Raw genomic sequence first — 24,916 nt, 5'->3', positions numbered from 1 at the left:
AATGAAGACATAAACATTGAACTAATGATTCTGGATAACCATATGAAAAACCAGCATTACCATTTTTTTCCTGGTACTTATATCTGTATAATTTACCAAAGACTAAAGTTTTATAATAATTGCTTTGGTGAAGGAAAAGGTGTTTTTGTTTTTTTTTTTTTTTTGGCTGAAAATGGGTGATACATCAATGCAATCTCTGAAGGCTCCTTTAACTGTTAGCCGGGGACCTCTTTCTTTTGTTAATACGGTCTCTTGATCCACCTCAGTTTCAGCTAGTTCTGAAACTTCAAGGGCTGAGAGTTAGTAGTAAACACTGTGTCTTTACAGCCTTTCCTGTGATGAGATAGCTCTTCTGCAAAGGGAAAAGCTTGTTTGGTATCACTAATTATAGATAGTACACAGGGAATTTCATCTGAATTTGTATACTCTTGTGTCCAAGTTGAAATGTTTGTTAATAATTAGCTACTTCTCAGTAACAGCTGCTTCTGTCAGACACACATGTCTTCATGTGTGCTTTAGGTTTAGGTTGCCAAGATCATTTTGTATTAGTTGAGTAAGCTAGGAAAGGTATTATTCTTAATAAGAAAAACAAATGTGCTTGACCTTTTCTTTATTTTTTTTCTGTTTTATTGGGATTACTTTTATGAATTATTAAAGGATAGATTTCTTTATCATGGACCTTCTCACCAAATGGCACAAAAATAAGTTTTTAAGATTTTAGCATAGTATTTGATTATGAGGGTAGGCCTAATTAGGAACCTTAGTGTCAGCTTGCTTCTTTTGTTTACTCTGATGACACAATTTACTTTTATGACATCCTTTTTTTTCTGTGACTTGTTTAGTTTCATCTTTTATCTTCTGTCTCTCTATTGCTTCCCTTGCCCCTTATACAGAAGGTAAGCTAACTTATATTTTAGATATATAATTTTTCATTCAGTCCTTATTAATGAACATTTGGTATAATTTTTAAAATGTGAAAGAACAGGGGTGCCTGGGTGGCTCAGTTGGTTAAATGTCTGCTTTTGACTCAGGTCATGATCCCAGAGTCCTGGGATCGAGCCCCCGCATTGGGCTCCCTGCTCAGTGGGGAGCCTGCTTCTCCCTCTCCCTCTGCCCCTCCCGCTGCTTGGGCTCTCTCTCTCTCTCTCTCTCAAATAAATAAATAAATAAAACCTTGAAGTGTGAAAGAACAGAAAATGTAATGTTTTAATTTTTCTTTTCTCAAATTGATGTGTGATACATAGTTTAAGTGTACAAGTTAAATATTTAATTTTTGTTCGATGTTTTGTCTTCAGGTCTGCCAGCATCCAAACTCTCGAATGAGAGAATGGGGAGCAGAAGCTTTAACTTCACTTATTAAAGCAGGATTAACATTTAACCATGATCCTCCACTTTCACAAAACCAGGTTAAAAAAATTTCTTGTTTTTTAAAAATAATTCTTAATATAAAATCATCACCTCCCATATGTAATTTTTTCTTAATTTATCAACTGGATGACATTCCAAGAATGGGTTTTGTTGCTTAATATTCTATTTTATATATAGGCCATGGATATCTTACAGAAGGTTGATATGTCTGGATTTTTAGGATTATCTTTATTAAAAATTATAGCAACTTTCTTGTGAATGACATGGAATTAAAGCTACTAAATTACCTAGAACTGGTCTCCCAGTGTGGAAGTTTCCCTGTTCATGCATTGCTAAAGCTTTATTTTGACACCCTACTTTATTAGCCTCCTTGCTTTGGTCCTTAACTGTCTCTAATTTTTTCTCTAATCATCCTTACATGGGGAGAAAACAAGTACTCGAAGAAACAAGTACAATAAAATAGATTTTTATTTTTAAATACTTTTAAAAGTTATTTTATTCTTCCAGAGTTTTTCAGCCCTTTGTCCTGACTTCTGTAATCATTCACCTGTATCTTATACAGTTTTTTTAAAATCCACCAAAGTTCTATTGTTTGAAGATTGAGTAGGAATGAGGTTTTTAATAGGCATTTCCTTGACTTCATTATCTTACTGTATTGTAATTATATTACTTATTGAGTACGTACGATGTGCCACTAGTGTATTAGCTCTTGGCATAGAATGGTAAACGAAACAAAAGATGTATGTTCTTACAGAGCTTACATTTTAGTGATTTCATACCTTTTCCTATTATAGTTTAAGTTTTTTGAAAAGAAAACCCTGATCCATATCCTTAACATTCAGCTTAATACCTGGCACATAGTGAGAGCTTAAATGTTTTTTTCAGTCAGCGAACCAAATAAGTGAGTCCTTGAAGAGAAAAAAGTTAAAAATGAAGCAAGTGCTTTCAGGTACTGAAAGGACCAGAACAGAGTACTTTTTTTTTTTTTTTTTACTCTAATGGATTCCAGTAGTTTTATGCCATCTTTGTTAATGTCTACCATACTTAATTTTTAGGAGTATTAAGAATTTTAAATTTAAATCCATGTGATATACATTAACAGAGTAAATGAAAGGTGATTTTAGAAATTGGAAATTATTTTCCTCTCTCCAAATATAGCTAGGTATAAATAGATATATTTCCTTTAGTGAGATTCATTTCATATGGGTCTTTAATTAGTGTCTTTTTTAAAAAAAAAGTTTTTAATTATTTTTAGTTTGGGGTCTTTAATTAGTGTCTTTTAATACAGGATCACTCTCCATTTAATCCAAAATCTAACATGTTGAGGATTGGTTTTTATTTTCTCTTATTTTAATAAAAGAGGACAAAATAAGCCTCTGGTGATAACAGAGAATCATATTCAGTGTTTGTTTTAGTAGAAAAGTTTCTAGTTACTATTATGGTCTGAATGGAGGTGAATGTAAATTTAAAAAGCAGCTGTACATAACATAATAAAATGAAATAAAATTAAAAAAAAAAAAAACAGCTCTAAATCCTTCCTGTCTTTTTGAGCCTCTCTTCCTAATTAGTTTCCTGCCCTCTTTTCAGAGGCTGCAGTTGCTTTTATTGAACCCATTAAAGGAGATGTCCAGTATTAACCATCCAGATATCCGACTCAAGCAATTAGAATGTGTGCTGCAGATTCTTCAGAGTCAGGGAGACAGTCTTGGACCTGGATGGCCATTAGTGCTTGGAGTCATGGGAGCAATCAGAAATGATCAAGGGTAAGTGTTTAAAATTAACATCCAAAAAGTAATGAAGAGGTTGGTCCTAAAATCTTGCAGAAGTGGTAATTTTTTATGTATGCCCTTCCTGGCTCAGATCTAGAATTGTTTTTCTTAATCCTACCCCCAGTGACTATAGTGAATTATCAGGGCTCACCTTTGTTTTGGAAGGATAGAAAAATTGCTGTTTACTTGACATTTGACATTTTTACAAGAATATAAGGTTTATAGGGTAAATGCGGCAAGCTAACAAATTTTGTAACACATCCAAAGATTGGGTTTTGTATTATAAAATTAGCATTGGTAAGATGTGAATTAACACTTAGGACTTAACTTCTCTGCATATATTGGGAAATCTAAGAAATTGCTTTTAAGGGACTTTTTAAAAAAAATTTTATTTTATTATGTTATGTTAATCACCACACATTACATCATTAGTTTTTGATGTAGTGTTCAATGATTCATTGTTTGCATATAACACCCAGTGCTCCATTCAATACGTGCCCTCTTTAATATACCCATCACTAGGCCAGCCCATCCCCCCGCCCCCCTCCCCTCTAGAACTCTCAGTTTGTTTCTTAGAGTCCATAATCTCTCGTGGTTCATTCGTCTCCCCCTCCGATTTCCTCCCCTTCATTTTTCCCTTCCTACTATCTTCTTCTTCTTTTTTTAACATATAATGAATTATTTGTTTCAGAGGTACAGGTCTGTGATTCATCAGTCTTACACAATTCATAGCGCTCACCATAGCACATACCCTCCCCAGTGTCTATCACCCAGCCACCCCATCCCTCCCACCCCCCACCACTCCAGCAACATATTGTTCATTTATTTTGTGCCAGTATATTCTAAGTACTATGCTTGCTAGTTACTCTGATTACACAGATAAATAGCTCTTGCTCTAAAAGTAGAATCTTAGGGAAAAGGAACAAGCTCTGTAAGTAGAATCCTAATGAGAATAGTCTGTTAGGCCGCAGAAGGATAGGATTCCAGTGGTAGGGGCCTGTGTCCCTGGAGGAGGGCAGAGTCAAAATTATGAAGGACCTTATAAACTATTTGGATTTGTCTTCAATACATTTGAGAGGCATTTTAGGAGTTTTAAGCAGAGGAACAGTGTGATCTGATGTGCATTTGAGATCTATCACTGTGACAGCACTGTGTAGGGGTGGATGGGAAATGAGAGAACCTGCAGTGTTCTCTAGAAATACAGAGGAAGAGTGATGGATTTGAGCTACTTAGCAGATTGATTATGGGAGTGAAGGGTGATAAAGGAAATAGAATAAGGAATGACTTCCAGATTTCTAACTTAGGCAGCTTTAATGAATGGTGGTATTATTAACTAAGTAAATACTGAAGGAAGAGCAAAATAGACTTATTTAACTTAAGGTAGAACATTGCAGTGGAGAGGTCTATCAAATGTTTGCATCTATTTGTCTCATTCTGCAGCAGAACTCATACTATCTGGTATGATGACTAGTTGAGGAATTTTATATGATTGAGATGCTTGGGACTATTATGGAAAATTATTTTTTCTTATTTGTGGTAATAAATTTTCTTAAATACTACAAAGTACTGAGATGATTAAAGTGGAAAGAGACCAGCCATAGCTTAAATCAACCTTAAGTTTCTTATCCCAGTCTACAATGCAGTTCTAAAATAGGGCATCGTTGTAGGATGAAATTAGTTAGTACATGTAAAACACTTAGGAAGTGCATTACATAGCAAACATTCAATAAGTTTTAGCAATTGGGGCGCCTGGGTGGCTTGGTCAGTTGGGCATCTGACTCTTGATTTCTGCTTTGGTTTTGGTTGTGGTCTTGGGGCTGTGAGATCAAGCCTTGCATCAGCATGGAATCTGCTTGTCCTCCCTCCCCTTGCTTGTGTGCTCTCTCTCTCTTTTTCTCTCTCTCTAAAATAAAATCTTTAAGAAAAAATAAGCGTTAGCTATTATAATTCACTTTCATTATTGTTTCACCACTGGAATTTCTCTCTAAAATCAGTTACTTCTTATTCTCTTCATTTGAAATTCAAAATGTACTCTTTTCTTTTACAGACTAGATGTAGAATTTTAAATAAGATATAGATATAAAAGAATGAGGAACTAATTTTCATTCAGTGAGTAAATTGTGTGTATTTGCATGTCCTAGGCACCATGCTAGATATTGGGGATATGGTGGTGAGAAAGTAGCTGTAGCCAATTTCCTTTTCTCATTAATGTCTGTTTTGTTTGACTAGTTGATACAAAATTCTTTATTTATTAATTTGTTCGAGTATGTCTTTATCTTTTACATTTATGTAAATATTGAAATACTGTATGACCTGTATTAGGGAAGATTTTCTTGTTCAATTTTTAAAATAGAATTTAACTTGGTTAAAATTATTGTAAGGTGTGTCTTTTTACTTACATTTCTTTTAAGTGCATGAGTATAATTTTTTTCAGAGAATCCTTGATACGAACTGCATTCCAGTGTCTTCAGTTGGTCGTGACAGATTTTCTACCAACAATGCCTTGTACGTGCCTGCAGATTGTTGTAGATGTTGCAGGTAGCTTTGGACTTCATAACCAAGAACTTAATATTAGTTTGACTTCAATAGGTTTATTGGTAAGTATTATTGTCTTTCTTGTGATCATATGATTTAGAAATCACTGTTATGCTGCTGAGAGTGAATGCTAGGAGAATAGGCTTTTGGCTTTAGAGGGGTTGTTTAAATGACTTTTAAGTACTAAACTTCTATTTTACATGAAGGGTTAAATGACATACTTTAAGAATTACTTCATTAATAGCAGAATATTTGGAATAATTTTGATATATTGAGCTGAAATTTAGCTTTTAAAGGTTTGTCTTGAGAGGATTTAGTAAACAAGTAGTAGTACATACAAGGGAAGTATTCAGTTGATGCTAGTGTAAAGATTAACGGATTTTTAACATTGTTTCAGTAGCAACATTTCCATATATTACTTATTTAGTAAATAAAGCTCCAGTAAAAGGCTTTACTGTATACACAGGGCTTTGCTATATACGCAGTCCTATAGTTTGTCAGCACTGCTTTATTAGCTATTAGAAGGCATATGTTAATGGAAGAGCTTTTACTATGGAAAAGATATACTTGCATTTTAATTCTGTGTGCCTCTTGTTAATTGTTTAATTATTGACATCTTGATCCACATTTTACTCATTTTGAATGTAGAAAGAAGTAAAATCTAAGTTAGGATATTATTAATATTACATAAGTAAACAAATAGAAAGCTGTTCCCAATATGAATGTATTTAAAGGCAATTATTTAGACTCTTAAATGTTTATTATAAGCTAGAAGTTTTTGAAGTCAAACTTAAATATCCCTTACAAGCTGGATAACTATTAAAAATATAATTATAGGAAAGAAAATAAGCACGTGTATAGAATTGTTCCCAAAGAGTAGTTAATTCAGTGTTGATTAAATTACTGCTAGGTGTCACCTCCTTTATATTTATGTTCATAGGATTCTCTACATTTTTATAATTGGCATAATTCTCATTAATTCATTCACCACATACTGTGGTTGAGAATGAAGTCATAAGATATATTTGGATATAGTAATTATTCTTATGAAATTATAAAATATCATTAAATGATATTAAGGAATCGTTAATAATTTTTGTGGTGTCATAATGGTATCATGGTTATTTTTTTAAAGGCTTTATCTAGGGGAATTATAAAATTTAGGCACGAAGTAAATACCACAGAATGTTAACAGTTGGCTTTCTGTGTATCAATATATTGATACCATTTTCCCTGTTTTTCTGTATGTTCTTGAAATGTTTCATAATAAAAATGTTTGAAAATATTCATGTTAGCACATGATTGTTTCCCCAAATTCTCCTGAAATCAGATGGAGACATGTGACAGAGATGTTTTCAAATCTGTTCTACTAGAAAAGAAATTACTGAAGTGGCTATTAAAAGTTTTATTCTGAAAGGTAAAGCAACCATGTGTTGCGTATTTATGTGTTTGAGATAAAATCTGAGTGAAATGGCATTTTTCTACTTTGCTTTTTAGTGGAATATTTCAGATTATTTTTTCCAAAGAGGAGAAACTATTGAAAAAGAATTAAATAAAGAAGAGGCAGCACAGCAAAAGCAGGCAGAAGAGAAAGGAGTTGTTTTAAATCGGCCTTTCCATCCTGCACCACCTTTTGATTGCTTGTGGTTGTGTCTTTATGCAAAATTGGGTGAACTCTGTGTGGACCCCCGTCCTGCTGTGAGGAAGAGTGCAGGACAAACTCTGTTTTCAACAATTGGTGCACATGGAACTTTATTACAGCACTCAACGTGGCACACTGTTATTTGGAAGGTATTGTAGATTAGATTGAGTTACTAGCTTTTGAGACAAATTTATAAATTTTTCAAATTATCTAGTTCCTATTAATTTTTGAAGAATTTGCATGCATTTGTGCTTTTGACAAAACGTAATGTTAGTTTTGTCATACTTTAAGTTGTACCTCACAGAATAAATTACATATTGAAAGCCTATTCTCTCTTTTTCTGTCTTCATCTCTTATTATCTCTGTCTCTGATTTCTGCCTTTGCCTTTCCCTTTTTTCTTCCTGTTTCCCCAAAACCACATAATTCAAATGTAACCAACTGAGAATTTTATAAATAAAAGAATATCAACAATAGCGAAATATACTTGCAGGATCGCCAAATAGAAGTAACCTCTAATTGGTCAATTCTATATATTTGTTCATTAAATATACAGTTTCATTTTTTTCTTTTTTTTTCTTTGTTTTTTAATATTTTATTTTTAAGTAATCTCTACACCCAACGTGGGGCTCAAACTCAAAATCCAGAGACCAAAAGTCACTTGCTGTACTGACTGAGCTAGCCAGGCACCCCTTTATTTTTCTTTTTCATCCCGTTTTTAAAAACTTTCTACGGGGTACCTGGGTGGCTCCGTTGGGCATCCAGCTCTTGATTTTGGCTCAGGTCATGATCTCATGGTTGTGAGATCGGGCCCTGCATCGGGGACTCTGTACTCAGCATAGAGTTTGCTTGGGATTCTCTCCCTCCCTCTCCTTCTGCCCCTCCCCCCGCTTATGTGCAGGTGCACTCTCTCTCTCTCAAAACAAATAAATATTTTTTAAAAACTTTAAAAACTTTCTACAAAGCCAACAGCTTATTAGTGAGCATCCCCTCTTTGCTGAAAGCTCTCCTTTTTTGTTCCATCTATTCTATTTTAATAAAAATCTATTTATCATTTCACCACTTTTGTGAATTTCCGAGGTCAGTAAGTTTGACAATAGGCTGCATAATAGATCTTAATTGTATTTAACAATTTGTCTTCAATTTAATAAAAATATTCCAAAATGTCTTCTTAAAAAATTAATAATGCATATCCACTAATAAAAATAATTAAAATTCCCTCTCCGTCCTGTGTGTTCTGTTTCAACTCCATCCACTGGCTCCTCCTCTTCAGATCACAAACATGCTTAAGCCTCCCTTACTATTTTAAAAAACAAACTGATATTTTCTCTGATTCCTATTTTCCTTTTAAACAGCTTTTTAATCTTGCTGCCTAATTGTCAGTGATTTTTTTTCTTTCCTCTCCTCCCCTGCATTCTCCTGACCCTTTAATATGATTTCCAGATTATTCTACTTCAGAATTTCTTAAACCTTAAGGTAACAGAATCACCTAGAAGACTTAGCCACCAGCCCTTGCCTCCCAGAATTTCTGATTTTTCTGGCTTGGGGCTTGAGAATTTGCATGTCTATGAATTTCCTGCATGATGCTAATGCTGTTGGTTCTGAGACCATATTTTGAGAACCACAGAAATTGTTCATAGGCTACAGGTGGTCTTCTGATTGCCAAGATTTGCACCCTAAATTCAGTTCTTATCTTACTCATTTTTATTTTTTTGTAGCATTTAATGCTGTTGATTATTTTCTCCTTGAAATTTCTCCTCCCTTGGATTCTGTTTCACAGAATGCTTCTGCTTCTCTTTCCAATTTTTAAAAAATTTTTTTCTTCAATTCCCTCCCCTGAATCTACTCTTCAAACATTCTTCAAGTCCCAAACACTTGCTGCTTGATTTTTTCTTCCTTCTTCTTTTTAATGTAGTCTCCACGCCCAATGTGGGGCTTGAACTCATGATCCTGAGTTCAAGAGTCATGTGCTCTAGCGACTGAACCAGCCAGGCGTCCCGTTGCTTGATTTTTTTCAAGCACCTTCATCTAGTCCTGAGCTTTCAGTTATAACCTCTCCACAGATGTCTTCCATAATTACATTTTTTGCCTGGACTTCTTAGCTTCATTCCCTTCTTGTATATTACCCCATAGATGCTCTATTGATACCCCAACTCAACAAGTCCTAGAAATATTCTATACAATTTAAAAGTTTTTCATATTCCGGAATGCCTTGGTGGCTCAGTGGGTTAAGCATCTACCTTCGGCTCAGGTCACAATCCCAGAGTCCTGGGATCAAGTCCTGCATTGGGCTCCTGGCTTGGCGGGGAGCCTGCTTCTCCCTCTGCCTGCCGCTCCCCTGCTTCTGTGCTTGCTCGCTCTCTGCCAAATAAATAAATAAAATCTTAAAAATTTTTTTTTCATATTCTGTGACTTTAAGGATAATATCTTTACTGTTAAATTTTTTCTGATATACGGGATTGATCTGTCAGGTATAATTTCTTGTGACAGTTTCTGACTGCTGTGCTGTTACTTAAGCTATGTTATTTTTATGTGCGTTTTTATAAATATTCAGGTTCTCTTTCATCTACTGGACCGAGTTCGGGAGTCTTCTACTACTGCAGACAAAGAAAAGATTGAGTCTGGAGGTGGCAATATTCTCATTCATCATTCAAGGGACACAGCAGAGAAGCAGTGGGCAGAGACCTGGGTTTTAACATTGGCCGGAGTAGCAAGAATCTTTAACACTAGAAGATATTTACTGCAACCTTTAGGTATATATACATTTCCCCCCCAAGTTACATAAGTAATTCATGTTAAAGGAAATTTGGAAAATACAAAAGATCTTTAAAAACTTTATGTACAGTGCTACTTTCCAAGAATAATCCGTCTTAACTGCCAGTCTTCGTTGATGTGTGGTGTGTGCATGAGCATACACATTTTCGTTCATTTCATTGAGAAAATACATAATGTACCTCCTATGGGCTAGCCTCTAGGGGATACAGTGGTGAGTAAAACACACAGCATCCTTGTTATCATGGGCCTGAGGGAATAACTATAATTACATAAATACAAAATTACTACAGTGATAAATGGTACAAAGGAGTGGTGCTTTGTAAGCTTATAATACGTAATTGACCCGGCCTATGAGATCCAGGTAGGCTTCTCTAAGAAAGCAGTATTTTTGCTGAGATCTGAAGGGTGAGTAGTAGTTCGTCAGGCAACGGTAAGCAAAATGTGAGGAGGTTTACAGGCAGAAAGAAGTGTACATGTCAATAGTACTGAGATTAAGAAACCTAGTGTAGATTGTACCTTCAGTTCTGATGGTAGTGATGGTGGTGGTAGAGAAAAATGAACCGAACAGAAATACTTTTTTACATAATTATGAGAATGTCGTACATAGTCTTGCATTTTTACAAGTTACTATTTTACATTTGGCTTTTTTGTCCCTGTTTATGTTAAAGTGTAAGCATATTTATCCTTTCCATCAGCATTTTTGTGTAGTGTTCATGCATTTTTCCTTTTTTTCCCCAAAAATAATCTGTAGTGTCTGATCCATTTTGCACTCCTAGAGCTTAATATATGATATATATGTAAAAATCCTAGTTTTTAATTTTCATGTAAAATTTACATAAAATGAAATGTACCAGTCTTAACTGTACATTTGCTGAGTTTGACAAAATAAGCATCATTTTTAATACTTCCATGATAGTTACCTTATTTGAAAAGCTAAAACCTAATAAAGATCTAGTTTTTTAAAAATGAAGACACAAGGCGGTTTGTGTAGCTTTGATAATTTTTTTATAATTCGAAGATTAGAAAATGCTTATTATCTTAGAATAATGTTCATATTTTTAACATGACCATGTACAGTATATAATTATACCTGGTCTTTTAGAAAGAGGACTTTTTTCTAGACATAGAGTTACATTAATAGAGGAATTGCAGGGTTTTTCCTCCTATGGTATGAAATATTCTGAGATTATTCTGGTTGGTAAATGTATGTTTCATCTGACTTTTGAACTAGGATGGCAAGAGACAGAAGTGTTTTGTTTAGCTGTTCTGATAGTTTTTAAATGTAATATGTCAAAACTCTTTGAACAGTTTACTAAAATAAAAAAATCTGTGTTTTCAATTGTTTGTAAATTATACCTCACTTTTTAATAAAAGAAAGAGTGGAGAGGAAGAGGCATGTAACTGGCCAGGTATTATTTTTTTTGTCCTATATAGGCAGAGTAGTACTTATTGTTTCATACCAGGACTACTTCCAGTTTTCCTACTAACTGAATGCTTCCTTAGGCATATGGGTTTATCTCTTTTTAAAAATTTAGTCATTTAGAGTCTTTGGGAAGTGACTTTAAACCTTATTATGTAAGTATTTTATAGCCTACGTATGTCATCCTGCTTTGGAAAATATCAATTCTTCTGATTTTGGTGTTATTTAAATGGAAGTATGTGGGGTGCCTGGGTGGCTCAGTCAGTTAAGCATCTGCCTTCAGTTCAGGTCATGATCCTGGGGTCCTGGGATTGAGCCCCTCGTTGGGCACCCTGCTCAGTGGGGAGTCTGCTTCTCCCTCTCCCTCTAACCCTCCTCCCTGCTCATGCTCTTGCTTGCTCTCCCTCTCTCTCTCTTAAATGAATAAATTAAAAAACCTTAGAAGAAAAAAGTAAGTGCAAGTATGTGGGTAATAATCCATGGTATTAAAGCCATTAAGCTAGATTGCTGGAGGAATAAGGTCATTTTAGCTGGGCTTCATAGAAACAAACTACATGTTGCTATAAAGAGCTTCAGTATAAATGTGCTTAATTGGTCATAGGAGTAGAACAAGAGATTGGATTGACCAGTGGAAACTAACAACTGCCATTTAGCCCGTGCTCTGCTGATGGTGGATCAGCAGACTCAGTTTCATATGAGAGGAAGAAATGTAGACTCATTCTAAAAAGGCAGTCTGTTCTTTATGGTACATTTTCTCCTGGTGACTCCTTGTAATTGGGAAAAAAATGTTTAAGAAAATTCTGCAACAACAACAACAAAAGAAAATTCTGCCACTATAAGTTATGTAAATATGAAAACCAAAGTGTAAAGTTAAGATTTTATGAGCATAGCATAGTTTACTTTAAACATTTAGACCTATAAAAAACACGTATTATTCAGTTATAAGTTGTTAACTTTTCCAATACTTTTAAGAATGAGAACATCTTATTTTTAATCATTAATAAAGATGGATAGATCAAAGTTGTAAAAAGCTTTTGTTTTTACCCTCTTAAGTTTTTATTCCATTCTCCTTAGGCAGAAATACCAGGAAATAGTGTAAACATGTGTACATACATTTATAGAGTTCTGTTTTTAAGACCAAAACATTGATATATTCATTATCCTCTTCTTGCTGCCCTTTATTCATGTATTTGAAAAAAATTTTTTACTGGAGTTTTGGGTTTCATTGATTTTAACTCACATTGTTTGTACCTTAACACCTAAGCATATTTTCCTAGTTATATAGGAATTTAAGTAGTAAAATAAAGCAAACATTCCAAAGTGTGCAGTAGTAAGAGAAATCTTGACTACTTTGATAGATTTTGTTTTTCTCTTCCTAATACAGGAGATTTTTCAAGAGCATGGGATGTTCTTCTTGACCATATACAGTCAGCAGCACTCAGCAAAAACAACGAAGTATCTCTGGCTGCACTGAAAAGCTTCCAGGAAATTTTACAGATTGTGTCCCCCATCAGAGACTCAGATAAGCCCGAGACACCACCTGTAGTTAATGTACCTGTGCCTGTCCTTATAGGGTCCATATCAGGCCCTGGCCTGAGCAGGCCATTTGTAAGAACAGATTCCGTTGGAGAGAGACTTGGAAGATATAGTAGCTCTGAGCCACCCATAGTTACCGATGAACTTGAAGATTTGAATCTCTGGTGGGCTGCCTGGAATACCTGGTATAGAATCGGATCGGAAAGCACTAAGCCTCCTGTTACTTTTGACAAACTGACTTTCATTCCCAGCCAGCCTTTCCTTACAGCTTTAATTCAGATATTTCCAGCTCTCTATCAACACATAAAAACTGGTTTCAACATGGATGACTTGCAAAAGCTGGGAGTCATATTGCATAGTGCTGTGTCAGTCCCAATAAGTTCAGATGCATCCCCTTTCATTCTTCCATCTTATACTGAAGCAGTTTTGACAAGTTTACAGGAAGCTGTGCTTACAGCTTTAGACGTTCTCCAAAAGGTAATAGAATTTTAGTGGCTCTCTAAGCAATAATGCATGTGGTTCGCTGGAAGTTTTTTAGTTTGCTGTATATTTTTTGAGATAAATTCGGGATCATCAGGATTGTTGAATATATATACTTTGTGTAAACTCAGTATTGTAAACATCCAGTTATTTAAAAAACATACGGTTTTCTGATGTATTTGAAAAGGTGATTCAGGTTTGTTTTGAGAGTCTTTCAGAAACTGTCTGTATCCTCTTGTTTCCTTTCACCAGCATTTTTGGTTTGCTCATGCAGCTCTTTACAAGAGATAAACTTTTCTGAATGACAACTTTAGTAAAGTACTTCTATAATTAGAAAATTAATAAGCTATGGGATCATATATATACATATATATTCATTGTACTTAAATTTAGCTCTGGAATTGTTAGAAGCCTAAATTTTAAAAAAAGAAGTAAGAATAAATTTATAAAGTGTTTTCCTCACAGAAATTTTAAAAAGAGATACATCTTTTTTTAAATTTTATTTTATTACGTTATGTTAATCACCATACATTACATCATTAGTTTTTGATGCAGTGTTCCATGATTCACTGTTTGCATATAACACCCAGTGCTCCATTCAGTACATGCCCTCTTTAATACCCATCACCAGGCTAACCCATCCCCCCACCCCCCTCCCCTCTAGAACCCTCAGTTTGTTTCTCAGAGTCCGTAGTCTCTCATGGTTCGTCTCCCCCTCCTGACTCCCCCCCGCTTCGTTTTTCCCTTCCTACTATCTTTTTTTTTTTTTTTTTAACATATAATGTATTATTTGTTTCAGGGGTACAGATCTGTGATTCAACAGTCTTGCACAATTCACAGCACTCACCATAGCACATACCCTCCCCAATGTCTATCATCCAGTCACCCCATCCCTCCCAACCCCCCACCACTCCAGCAACCCTGTTTGTTTCCTGAGATTAAGAATTCCTCATATCAGTGAGATCATATGATACATGTCTTTCTCTGATTGACTTATTTCACTTAGCATAATACCCTCTAGTTCCATCCACGTGGTGGCAAATGGCAAGATTTCATATTTTTTGATGGTTGCGTAATATTCCATTGTGTGTGTGTATGTGTGTGTGTACACACACACATACACACACACATCTTTATCCATTCATCTGTTGATGGACATCTTGGCTCTTTCCATAGTTTGGCTATTGTGGACATTGCTGCTATAAACATCGGGTGCACGTACCCTTTCAGATCCCTACTTTTGTATCTTTGGGGTAAATACCCAGTAGTGCAATTGCTGGATCATATGGTAGCTCTACTTTCAACTTTTTGAGGAACCTCCATACTGGTTTCCAGAGTGGCTGCACCAGCTTGCATTCCCACCAACAGTGTAGGAGGGTTCCCCTTTCTCCGCATCCCTGCCAACATCTGTCGTTTCCTGACTTGTTAATTTTAGCCATTCTGCCTGGCATGAGGTGGTATCTCATTGAGGTTTTGATTTGGATTTCCCTGATGCCGAGCGATGTTGAGCACTTTTTCATGTGTCTGTTGGCCATTTGGATGTCTTCTTTGGAAAAATGTCTGTCCATGTCTTCTGCCCATTTCTTGATTGGATTATTTGTTCTTTGGGTGTTGAGTTTGATAAGTAAAAAGAGATATATCTTACCTAGTGTGTTTTGTTACTGTGAAAAAGTTATTAAGGAGGGCATGCGATGTAATGAGCACAGGTTATTATATAAGATTGATAAATCACTGACCTCTACCTCTGAAACCAATAATACATTATATGTTAATTAATTGAATTTAAATAAAAAATTAAAAACCAAACAGCAAAAATAATAAATTAAAAAAACTAAAAATAAACAGACCTAAAAATCATTGAGTAAATCCCAGTTAGCAGGCAAGACCAAATCAAAATCAAAGAATTCTTTAAACTATCGAGATAATTGTTAGCACAGTTCACAACAACCATAATGCTAAGCAGAAAAATGCCAACCGAGGAGCCAGCAATTACAGCAAAGTTGCTATGACATTCTAACAAAATTAAAATGGAACTAGATTCTGATTACACATGTGTTAATCACATTTGTGTACTGCAAATCATGTTTTCTAATTAACTGATTGCATTATATCCAGCTGGAGTGATGAAAACTTTCACAAGTAAAAGTAGTGGTTTCTGTTACACCATAATAACTCTTCATTGGCTCTGGAGGAAGTCCAGCTGAGTAGTAATTCCTTGATCTCTTTAACCCTAGATACATTGTGTAGAGAAACAAATTGTGTAGAAACTTAAAATTTAAGAGAATCTGATATTTAAGAAACTTTATTGTAGGGATATCAGCTTTCAACAATTGAAATCAAAATAGCTATTTTTATTTTCAGTGGAGAAAAGAAGTAGCCTGTCACTACCTATTTTTTACCCCTTGATTGACCATGCACATAGGTTGCTTATGGAGTGGCCTGGAGGAAATTGAAAAGTTATTCTGTCAGAAAAGCAAAGCAAAGCACAGGCCTTATGGGATGTCCATAATCTAGAACTCTCATTCAGATGTTCGATTCATGTTTTTATAAACCCAAACCTTCAAAATTTTTTTCAAGAAAAAAAAGCACATAATGTTATTTTTAAAAACTCTGCTTTAACAATGACAGAACAAACAGAATCATTTATTCCAACTACTAGGAATTTGTTCTGAGCTTTTACTGGCTTTGAAAACAATATGTACATACCTTCAATCTGAAACCTAGGAAGCTTTATTGCTGTTCATTTATATCAGTGGGTATCATTTTGCGTTACTAATTTTCACTCTAGCTGTTCTTTATTACTTATGTGATTATCTAAATGATATTTCATAGTACTTGAGTATGAGTCAAGCATATGGTGTCTTTAATATTTCCTAATAGAAAAAATTAAACACAGTAAAAGTGTTTGTATATTTTCTCCCACAGGTGTCAGAAAAGTTTTTTACAGCACAATTTACTTACTTTGGGACTTGATCCTTAAATTAATAAGCTATCCAATGAAACATTTTATTGATTAAAGATCATTTCCTACATAAAACCTCATTTTTGATTTCATGTTTACAATTATATAGGTTAGGGCTTCAGGGTCACAGTCTTCTCTTGGTTCTTAAATCACTCATTCCCACCAAATTGACCTAGTTATATATGCTAATTGATTTTTTTTGGCCAAGATATTTTTGGCATGTGTTGGACCTGAGAATTTGATTATCTGTTTTCCCTAAGTTCTGAGATCAGGAGACTGCATCTGTCTTATTTATTACTAAACTTCCTAAAGTCAGATGGCTGGATATTGTATCTGCCTCCATCATCAAGGCGGCTAGAGTAGTACTCCAGGAAACATCATCACATTGTGTGTGGATGGTGCCCTTGGAGTTGTGCAATGAAGCCCTGCCTGCTAGTCAATGGGGCAAGTTTTGGAATCTCTTTATATATCAGCTTCTTAATCTATTAATCTATAAAATAAAAATAATAGATCTTCACCTATTATTAAATGGGGTTTGTAAGGCATTTGCCTGGCACAGTTAAACTAAATGTTAGCTGTTACTGTCTTCATCATCAAGTTCCCTATCAAACATCTTAGTATATGAGGGGAGAGGGCAAAAAAAGTCTTAGTAGATATAGGTACTGAAGGAATTATTGTTGAAGGACTTAAGAGAAACCTTGAACCATGTCAGAGGTTGGATGTCCATTTTCTGTTCTTGTTTTCACATGTAGTTTTCAAACTGGAATAATAGGAAATGTCTAGATAGCTGACTGATTCTTAACTTTTGGAGTAAAATCTGTTATCAGGTTCATACTATAGTTTTTTTCTGATACACAAACTTAAGAATATTGAAGAAAAACCAATAATAACTTTTTCTTAGATGGAGTTTGTTTAAAAAAAATGTCAGTTCCACATTATGCATTTTAAGATCTCAGAATTACTTATTAAGTCAACTATAATGCTACAGTATATTTTCTTTTTATAAAGGACCACTGAAAATCAAAATGTGTAGTCACAGTCATTATTTGGTGCTAAGATATTTCCAGAGAAATGGTAATACTTAGTTTTCTAAGGTAACCACACGGGCTTTTTCTCTTTTTTAGTCATTGAAAAATTAAGAATCCACTTGGTATAATTATTTCTTTTCCACAGTAATTACTGCTTGTTTACTTCTAAGAGTTACGACTCAGCAAGAGATTAGTAAAGAAGAAAGTGAAATTTACAGAATCAGTCAGTAGAGTGAATTTTTTTAGGCATTCAAGTTCTCCATTTACTGTTACTGAGAAAAATAACCAAATATTGAGAGATAGTATTAGATATTTTATTCTACTTTTTTACATTGTAATTATAAGATGATCTAACTTAGATATGGCAGCACTTTGCTTATCTGTCTTTCAAGACTTTTATTTAAAACTTAAGTCATAACCATAAATGGTTACATCTTCCCTCAGGGAAAATAAAATTAATATATTATCTGACAGGTTTAAAAAGCCATGGATTGCAGAAAAACATAAATGTGTGCATCTTTTTAAAGAATATTCCTTAAATTTTTGAAATGCTTTGAATTTTGATTTAGTACTTTGAGGGTACCTCAAGCGCAGAATGACCATGCTTTTTGTTTTGTAAAGCACAAATTTATTTTATACATTATGTAAATAATATCATTAAATATTTTTCCCACAGAGAAAAAGAAACACTAAAATATGTGAAAGGACAAGAGGAGAAAACACATTTGTGGCTAGAAAAAATGAAAATATAAGATTTATTTTAAGTACTTTCAACATACCTGAAGGAATTAAAATCTGCAGTGTCAGGATATGCACTTTACTCTTTATCAAATTGTTTGTAGCAATAGGTTTAGTTTCTATTAATTTTTTAAAATTTTCTTGTTTTAAATCAAGTCTATATATTCAGATACATTAGACATTAAATATACACTGCCCTGTTAAAAAATTAACATATACATTTCTTTTAGAAACAGATTTTCATCCATGGCTTATTTCCCCCAACTATAATACACATGATTATTTGTGAAAGTCAGAAGACTAGGCATAGTGCAGAAATCAGCTGTCATTTCAATGAACTGATACTATCACTTAAATAGAAGTCACTATCAGTCAATATAATCTTGGTCAGTGAAGCGTTCTTGATGGTCTAATGGCTGTAATCCTGAACCAATGATCCAATCATGGAACCTCAAGACTGCCTGGGGCTCCACTCCAAGTGCTTGCCCTTTTTCCAGTCTGTTAAGTCATAAATCACACTTTCTATTAAAAAACATTTTGTAGCTCATTAACACATTTGGCTTATACTTTATTCAATAATAGTTTAAAATAGCTTGTAATAGCTATGTCCTTCAGGACTTATAAAAGATTGTATAATACTTACATAAAATAGGACAGTTTTTAAGATTCTTTGGTTAAATGCATATACAGTGAAGAACTTAACTGGAGTTCAGGTTATGCATTCTGCTGTTCATATTTTGCTTTTATAGGCCATCTGCGTGGGGCCAGAAAACATGCAGATAATGTATCCAGCTATATTTGACCAGTTACTGGCATTTGTGGAATTTTCCTGTAAACCTCCACAGTATGGACAGCTAGAAACCAAGCACATTGCAAATGCAAAATATAATCAGGTAATTTCATTTAAATTGTATTTTCTCTGGAAGATTTCATGGCTTATAAACAGTTCCACATAAGATGGAAATTTTTCATTCACAAATAAACTTTCATATGTCTGTTAACAGTTTAAACTCAAAACACTATTTGGAAAATCTTTTCTGTATTCCTTTTTTTCTTGTTTATGACTTTCCTTTCCCAAGTAGTTCTCCAGAAAGTTTGGCCTTTCATGTTACGTTTTTCTTCAAAGTTCCTTTCTTCACTGCCCCATCCCATTACAAGATGGCTTCTAAATCCCTAAGCCTAATCTTGTCTAAAATAAATGCCTGCCATGCAAGGTGAAGACACCTGTGTGTACTAAATAAGTTGTCTATTGCTGGTGTGAAATTTAGTTGGATTTCACCTAAAAGATTTTTATAGCCATCATTGGCAAATTTTGGCTTAGGGGAAAAGTAAATTTCTGAATGCATGCACAGGCTGATTTTGTTCACTCAACATTAAAATAAAATTTTACATGGTCCGAAAAGTAGTTTTAATGTGTATTAACTTTTCTCATTCTATTTGTCTTGCAACACAATGGAATCACAATAGATCCAACTATTTGCACCGGTGAGTTAAATTTCCTAAAATTGTCCTAACCTATTGGCAACAAGTAAAGTACATCTTTCCCATTTCTTGGTAGAATGCTCTCTGTGCTTTTTCTGATAGTTTTAATTTTTGCCTGGCTGCAAATTGTTCTTTCATGAAGTACGTATCTGTTTGAAAACTTTGCATGTAATATAATCTGACCTAAAACCAAGGACTGAACTTTAAGACAAAGAAGGTTTCCCTTTGAAAACAATATAATTTAATCTAATCTCATGTATTTTTAACTCCATGTGAAAATATTACTTTTTAGGCGGAATGGGTAGCCTTGAATTATGTACCATTTGCTGAAAGGTCTTTAGAAGTAGTTGTGGATTTATACCAAAAAACAGCCTGTCACAAAGCAGTCGTGAATGAGAAGGTACTCCAGAATATTATTAAGGTATCTTTTTCTTTTTAATTTCTATTCTTTGATGATGACACTATTACTGAAATTACTTTTTAGGTAATAATATATTATCATATATTGAGATAAATGGAAAATATTTATATTATTATTTATAGGGACTTTTCTCCAACATTCATGGATAGTATTTAGGAAGCCAGTCCCAGTATGAAAAGTTTTTTTTTTTTAACGAAAAATATTTTAAAGTAAGTATGCATTAGGTTTTTTACAATTCTTAAGTTATGCCACAAGTCAATGAAGGATCCTGTTTCTTAGGACAGTAACTTCTCATACTTCAAGGTTGATGAGCATTCAGGGAGAAATGCACAGCACATCAATTTAACTGATATGTATTTTTTTTTTAAGTCAGTTCCTTAGTGTACGGACAACCATTTTTAAAACTCATCTCTTGTTGATTCTGTCTGATTCCTCCGAAGTGTATTTCTTGTTTTTTCCTGTGTTTTGAAGGGCAAACCTGAACCTTGCCTTCTATTTACTGAACAAATATAGGCCAATATGAACCATCTTTCCTCAAGGAAGATGGCCATTCTCGTTCCAAAGCTCATCCTGCTCTTTTGTTTCCCTCCTTTTCTCTTTCCCTCTTTCTTTGTTGGTGATTCTTTCATTTTCCTTTTAGCCTTGTAAACAGTATCTTGGAAAGATGATAAAGCCCTTTATTTAAGAACTTTCTCTCACTTTGCTTCCTACTCAAATGGCCATCCTCTTTCAGCTTTCCTTTTTTTCCAGATTCCTTTACTTTAAACAGCTTGTGTCCTTCACATAGCTGCAGCTCACTCTCAATCCACTGCATGCTGGCTTACTTTCATATTGTGCTTCAGAAATGACTTAAGGTTTAGAAGATCAAATCTTTAAATCCTCTGTCCTTTTCTAATTATCTTCCTATTATATGATATTGCCCTTGCCTTCTTTAAACTCTTTCTTCCCTTGACTTTTGTACTCTTTCTACCCCTCCCATGCACCCCATCACAACTATTCTCTCTCTCATTTATTGAGAATAGTTTTTAAGCACCTCTGTTGCCATGTACTAATTAAATAGTAGGGATTAAAAATGAATAAAATAATTCTTATATTTAATAATTCAATAAAAGGAATATAGAAAGGCAAACAAATAATAATACAGTATGTTAAGTCCTAGGTGAAGACCACAGAGTGGATTCAGATAGACCTGCCTTAGAATAGTGCATTGCTCTTTACTTGCTGCTGTATGATTTTTGGGTAAATGAACCTGTCAGAGTATTTCTCATCTGTAAAAGAAGGTTAATACCAATACCACTTACATGTCTGAACTATTAAGAGACTCATTTGAGATACAGCATTTAATGATACTTGCCACATGTCAGTGCTGAATAAAAAGTTAGTACCTCCTCCCATCCCCCATAGACAGGAAGTAACTAACCTGCCTAGAGGATTTTGGCAAGGGTTAATAGAAGTGACACTTGAAGGAGTAATAGGTTTGCTAGGCAGAAAGGGAGAGGCATTAAGCAATGTAAAAGATTGTGGTATTTTTTCAAGAAATATTGAGAAATTCCACTTAGGGAGGTGTCAGGGCTAGGAATAAGTCTGAAAAAGTAGCTAGGGTTCTTATAAACCATCATAAGGAATCAGACTTCATTGAGGTTGAACACTAAGGAGTGACATGAATCAGTTTGTCTTTTTAAAAGAATTAAACAATCTCTTTTCTATATGCCCCCTTTCTTGATGCTGCTTATTACTATATTGTATTGTGGTTTAGTGGACAAGGCTCTTTTTTCTCAAAAATTGTGAGCTTTGTAGCAGCAAGAACAGAATTTCCCAGTTCCCACATACATTTACTCAGCATATACTATACGCTAGTCTCTGTATTAGTTGCTGAAATATTTTTAAACAAAAAATGTATAAATCACATAGATCTATTGTGCTTAGCATTCCCTTGATTTCAGTAAAATATTAATTGTAGTGGTAAACTATATTTTTCGATTATCTAACCTTGAGTTATAAAATGTTAATTTAGACTTGCCCTTGTACAATTTAGTATTATTTTCTTTGCAAATGACATACATTCAGGCTCTGACTAGCTTTAATAATGAAGAAGACTTATTGCCATGCTTAGTTTGAAAATTCAGAGATAGAGGGAGGGTTTTAGGTTTGGTTTATTCAGTGGTTCAGCAGTATCAACAAAAATAAAATTTTTCTCTCTCTCTCTTCTGCTTTCCAAGGATTGACTGCATCCCAACTATGTTTCTCCTCATAGTTATAAACTAATAAAGGGCTTGATGTCCAGTAGGAGGTGTGTGTATGTGCATGTACTTCTTATCACACTATTCTTCTTGGTTCCTAAAATTAACCTTAAGTGGACCAGCTTTAATCCTATGGCCAGTCTTGAACCAGTAATTATGGCCAGAAAAATGGAGTGTATTAATTGACTTAATAAGCTAATCATCTCCTTACCCTAATTCCCAACTGAAAGTGGAGTCAGTTTCCCCCAAAGCACATGGGGAGAGGAAAAGGATAGATTTGGCTAGGCTGATTATCTCTTAGTGGAGGCTCAGTTCATGCTAACATGTAATGGTTCACTATATGAGTAGTCAGTAATAATTGTGTGGAGGATGATGAAATTAAGTTTTATATTCCCTACGTAACCTTGAAATATGAAAATGTATCTCTTCTACCCTTTATCTTTCTCTAACTGGAATTTTTATATAAAAGCAGGATTTTCACTGTCATGCAAACAATCTATTGATAGTGCTCTGAGACAACTCACTGTGGTAGTTTGGTCAGTCTGGTCTTCTAGTTGCTGGATAGAAGTGTGACTGTAGGAGTTTATTCTGAATCACCAAATTAGTTCTTTAATGGTTTATAGCAACCTACCGCAAAAGTTGACCAGTTAAAAAGTAAGTCTCAACATCGTAGTCACTATACATAGCTCAGATGCTTTACTCCTGTATCCACAAGGGTTAAAGAATAAACTATCTTTTTTATCATCAGTTTTACTGAAATAACTTGGAAATGGAAAAAAAATACATTAAAATTTGGAGTAGAATATAAAATTCAAAGAATTTTAGAGATAAAATATAAGACTTCAAAGTATTGATTATTCTTTAGGTTATGTTTACCTAACCAATCATGAAAACAAGGTATTGATCTCTGTTAGATGGGAGAACCCCAAATTATTTTCTGCTAGGAAAACTATGGCAAAATGTTCTAATTCCATAACAGCAATTTGAGAGAAGCTGCAAAATTGTAAGTTTACTACTCCTATCTTAAGTTTTCAGATAACATCCCTATGTTTTATGATGAGAAACTGAAGTTCAGAAAGTTGTTACTTGTTCAAGGTCATTGTTTGTAAAATGGAGACAGAGTATCTTTCTAGGCAGTAGATTTGAGGACTGTGTCTGAAAATTGATCCTTCTAGAAAATAACATCCTTTTTAAAGTGAAAATACCTATGCTATTATTTTTTTCTGCTTTAGTTTTTTTAAGTAATTAAAGTTGTATGTATATATTTTAATTAATACATATCTTAAACTGTCTTTATTTTCACAGACACTTAGGGTTCCTCTCAGTTTGAAATATTCCTGCCCTTCTGAAAGCACATGGAAATTAGCAGTATCTTCTCTCCTCAAAGTTCTTTCTATTGGGTTACCTGTTGCCCGGCAGCATGCTTCTTCTGGAAAATTTGACAGTATGTGGCCAGAACTAGCCAACACTTTTGAAGACTTTCTCTTTACTAAAAGGTCAGCTCATTCAATTTTACAGTTGTAAGATAATCTCTCAAAAATATATAATGCCTGCAATTGATCTAAAAACAGTATTTCTCATTATTCATTAACAAAGTAATTATTAAGATTGCTCCATCGTATACAAAGCACAACTGATTGATTAAACATTTATCCACTAGCTACATTATCTGTGAGCAAATGGAGATTTTTGCTTTTCACGGTGTTTTTGGTTAGACAGGTATCTATAAGACTATATGGATGCATCATAATTAAGGTTGTTGTTTTTTTTTTTAAGATTTTATTTATTTATTTGAGAGAGAGATTGAGATAGAGAGAGAGAGCACATGAGAGAGGGGAGGGTCAGAGGGAGAAGCAGACTCCCCGCTGAGCAGGGAGCCCGATGCGGGACTCGATCCTGGAGCTCCAGGATCATGACCTGAGCCGAAGGCAGTCGCTTAACCAACTGAGCCACCCAGGCCCCTCATAATTAAGGTTTTAACTCAATGAAGCTAAGAAGATCTGTTTTTTAAATCTGCTGCACATTTGACATTGCAAGAAGAAAATAATTTCTGAAAATCAGTATTTTACTGGAATAAATAAGATTAGTGGTGATAATGATTAGCTCTTTAAGATGTTAGGTTTGGCAAAGAAGAGTGGAATTTTCACTATGTGATATCCACCTGAGGGCTTATGTTTATGGATCTTCTTTTGACCCCTCACTGAGTGAGAGTAGGATAATTGGAACACACATTACATTTTTTGAAGGAGGAATCTTCTGTGGGTTAACTTAAATTTTGCTGTGTGAAAGCATATCTGGTATTTCAAAATTGAAAGTAATGACATCCTAATTTCTGTTTCCACAAATGGTCAGATTTTGTTTTAGTTCCTTTTGTATTTCTCATCTCTAGAAATCTTACAGATACCAATGCAAGTGTACTCTTTGTATTTGCAGAAAAATTATAGGGACTCACAGAGCATATTCAAACAAATTGTTTTTATATTTAACCCTGAAAATATGAGTTCCTCTGTGTACTCCGTTGC

General features: G+C 34.3%; 1 protein-coding gene across 2 annotated transcripts in view; it reads left to right on the top strand.

Moving 5' to 3' along the window:
- Positions 1-24,916, top strand: part of MON2 (MON2 homolog, regulator of endosome-to-Golgi trafficking) — a 102,338-nt gene that overhangs the window by 57,923 nt on the left and 19,499 nt on the right. Inside the window, exons 20-29 of one of the 2 annotated variants that reach the window (XM_035002245.1) lie at positions 1,296-1,406; positions 2,956-3,131; positions 5,572-5,734; positions 7,170-7,463; positions 9,867-10,065; positions 12,892-13,520; positions 19,001-19,144; positions 19,719-19,736; positions 20,026-20,154; positions 23,700-23,890. In XM_035002245.1, the coding sequence (XP_034858136.1) occupies positions 1,296-1,406; positions 2,956-3,131; positions 5,572-5,734; positions 7,170-7,463; positions 9,867-10,065; positions 12,892-13,520; positions 19,001-19,144; positions 19,719-19,736; positions 20,026-20,154; positions 23,700-23,890 (2,054 nt within the window). The remainder of the gene's footprint in view (positions 1-1,295; positions 1,407-2,955; positions 3,132-5,571; positions 5,735-7,169; positions 7,464-9,866; positions 10,066-12,891; positions 13,521-19,000; positions 19,145-19,718; positions 19,737-20,025; positions 20,155-23,699; positions 23,891-24,916) is intronic. The other variant, XM_035002246.1, reaches the window with a different exon arrangement.

The sequence above is a fragment of the Mirounga leonina genome, unplaced genomic scaffold (genome assembly GCF_011800145.1).
Source record: "Mirounga leonina isolate KUSES-001 unplaced genomic scaffold, KU_Mleo_1.0 Mir_126, whole genome shotgun sequence".
Classification (NCBI taxonomy): Eukaryota; Metazoa; Chordata; class Mammalia; order Carnivora; family Phocidae; genus Mirounga; species Mirounga leonina.
This window is presented reverse-complemented; position numbering and strand designations above follow the sequence as displayed.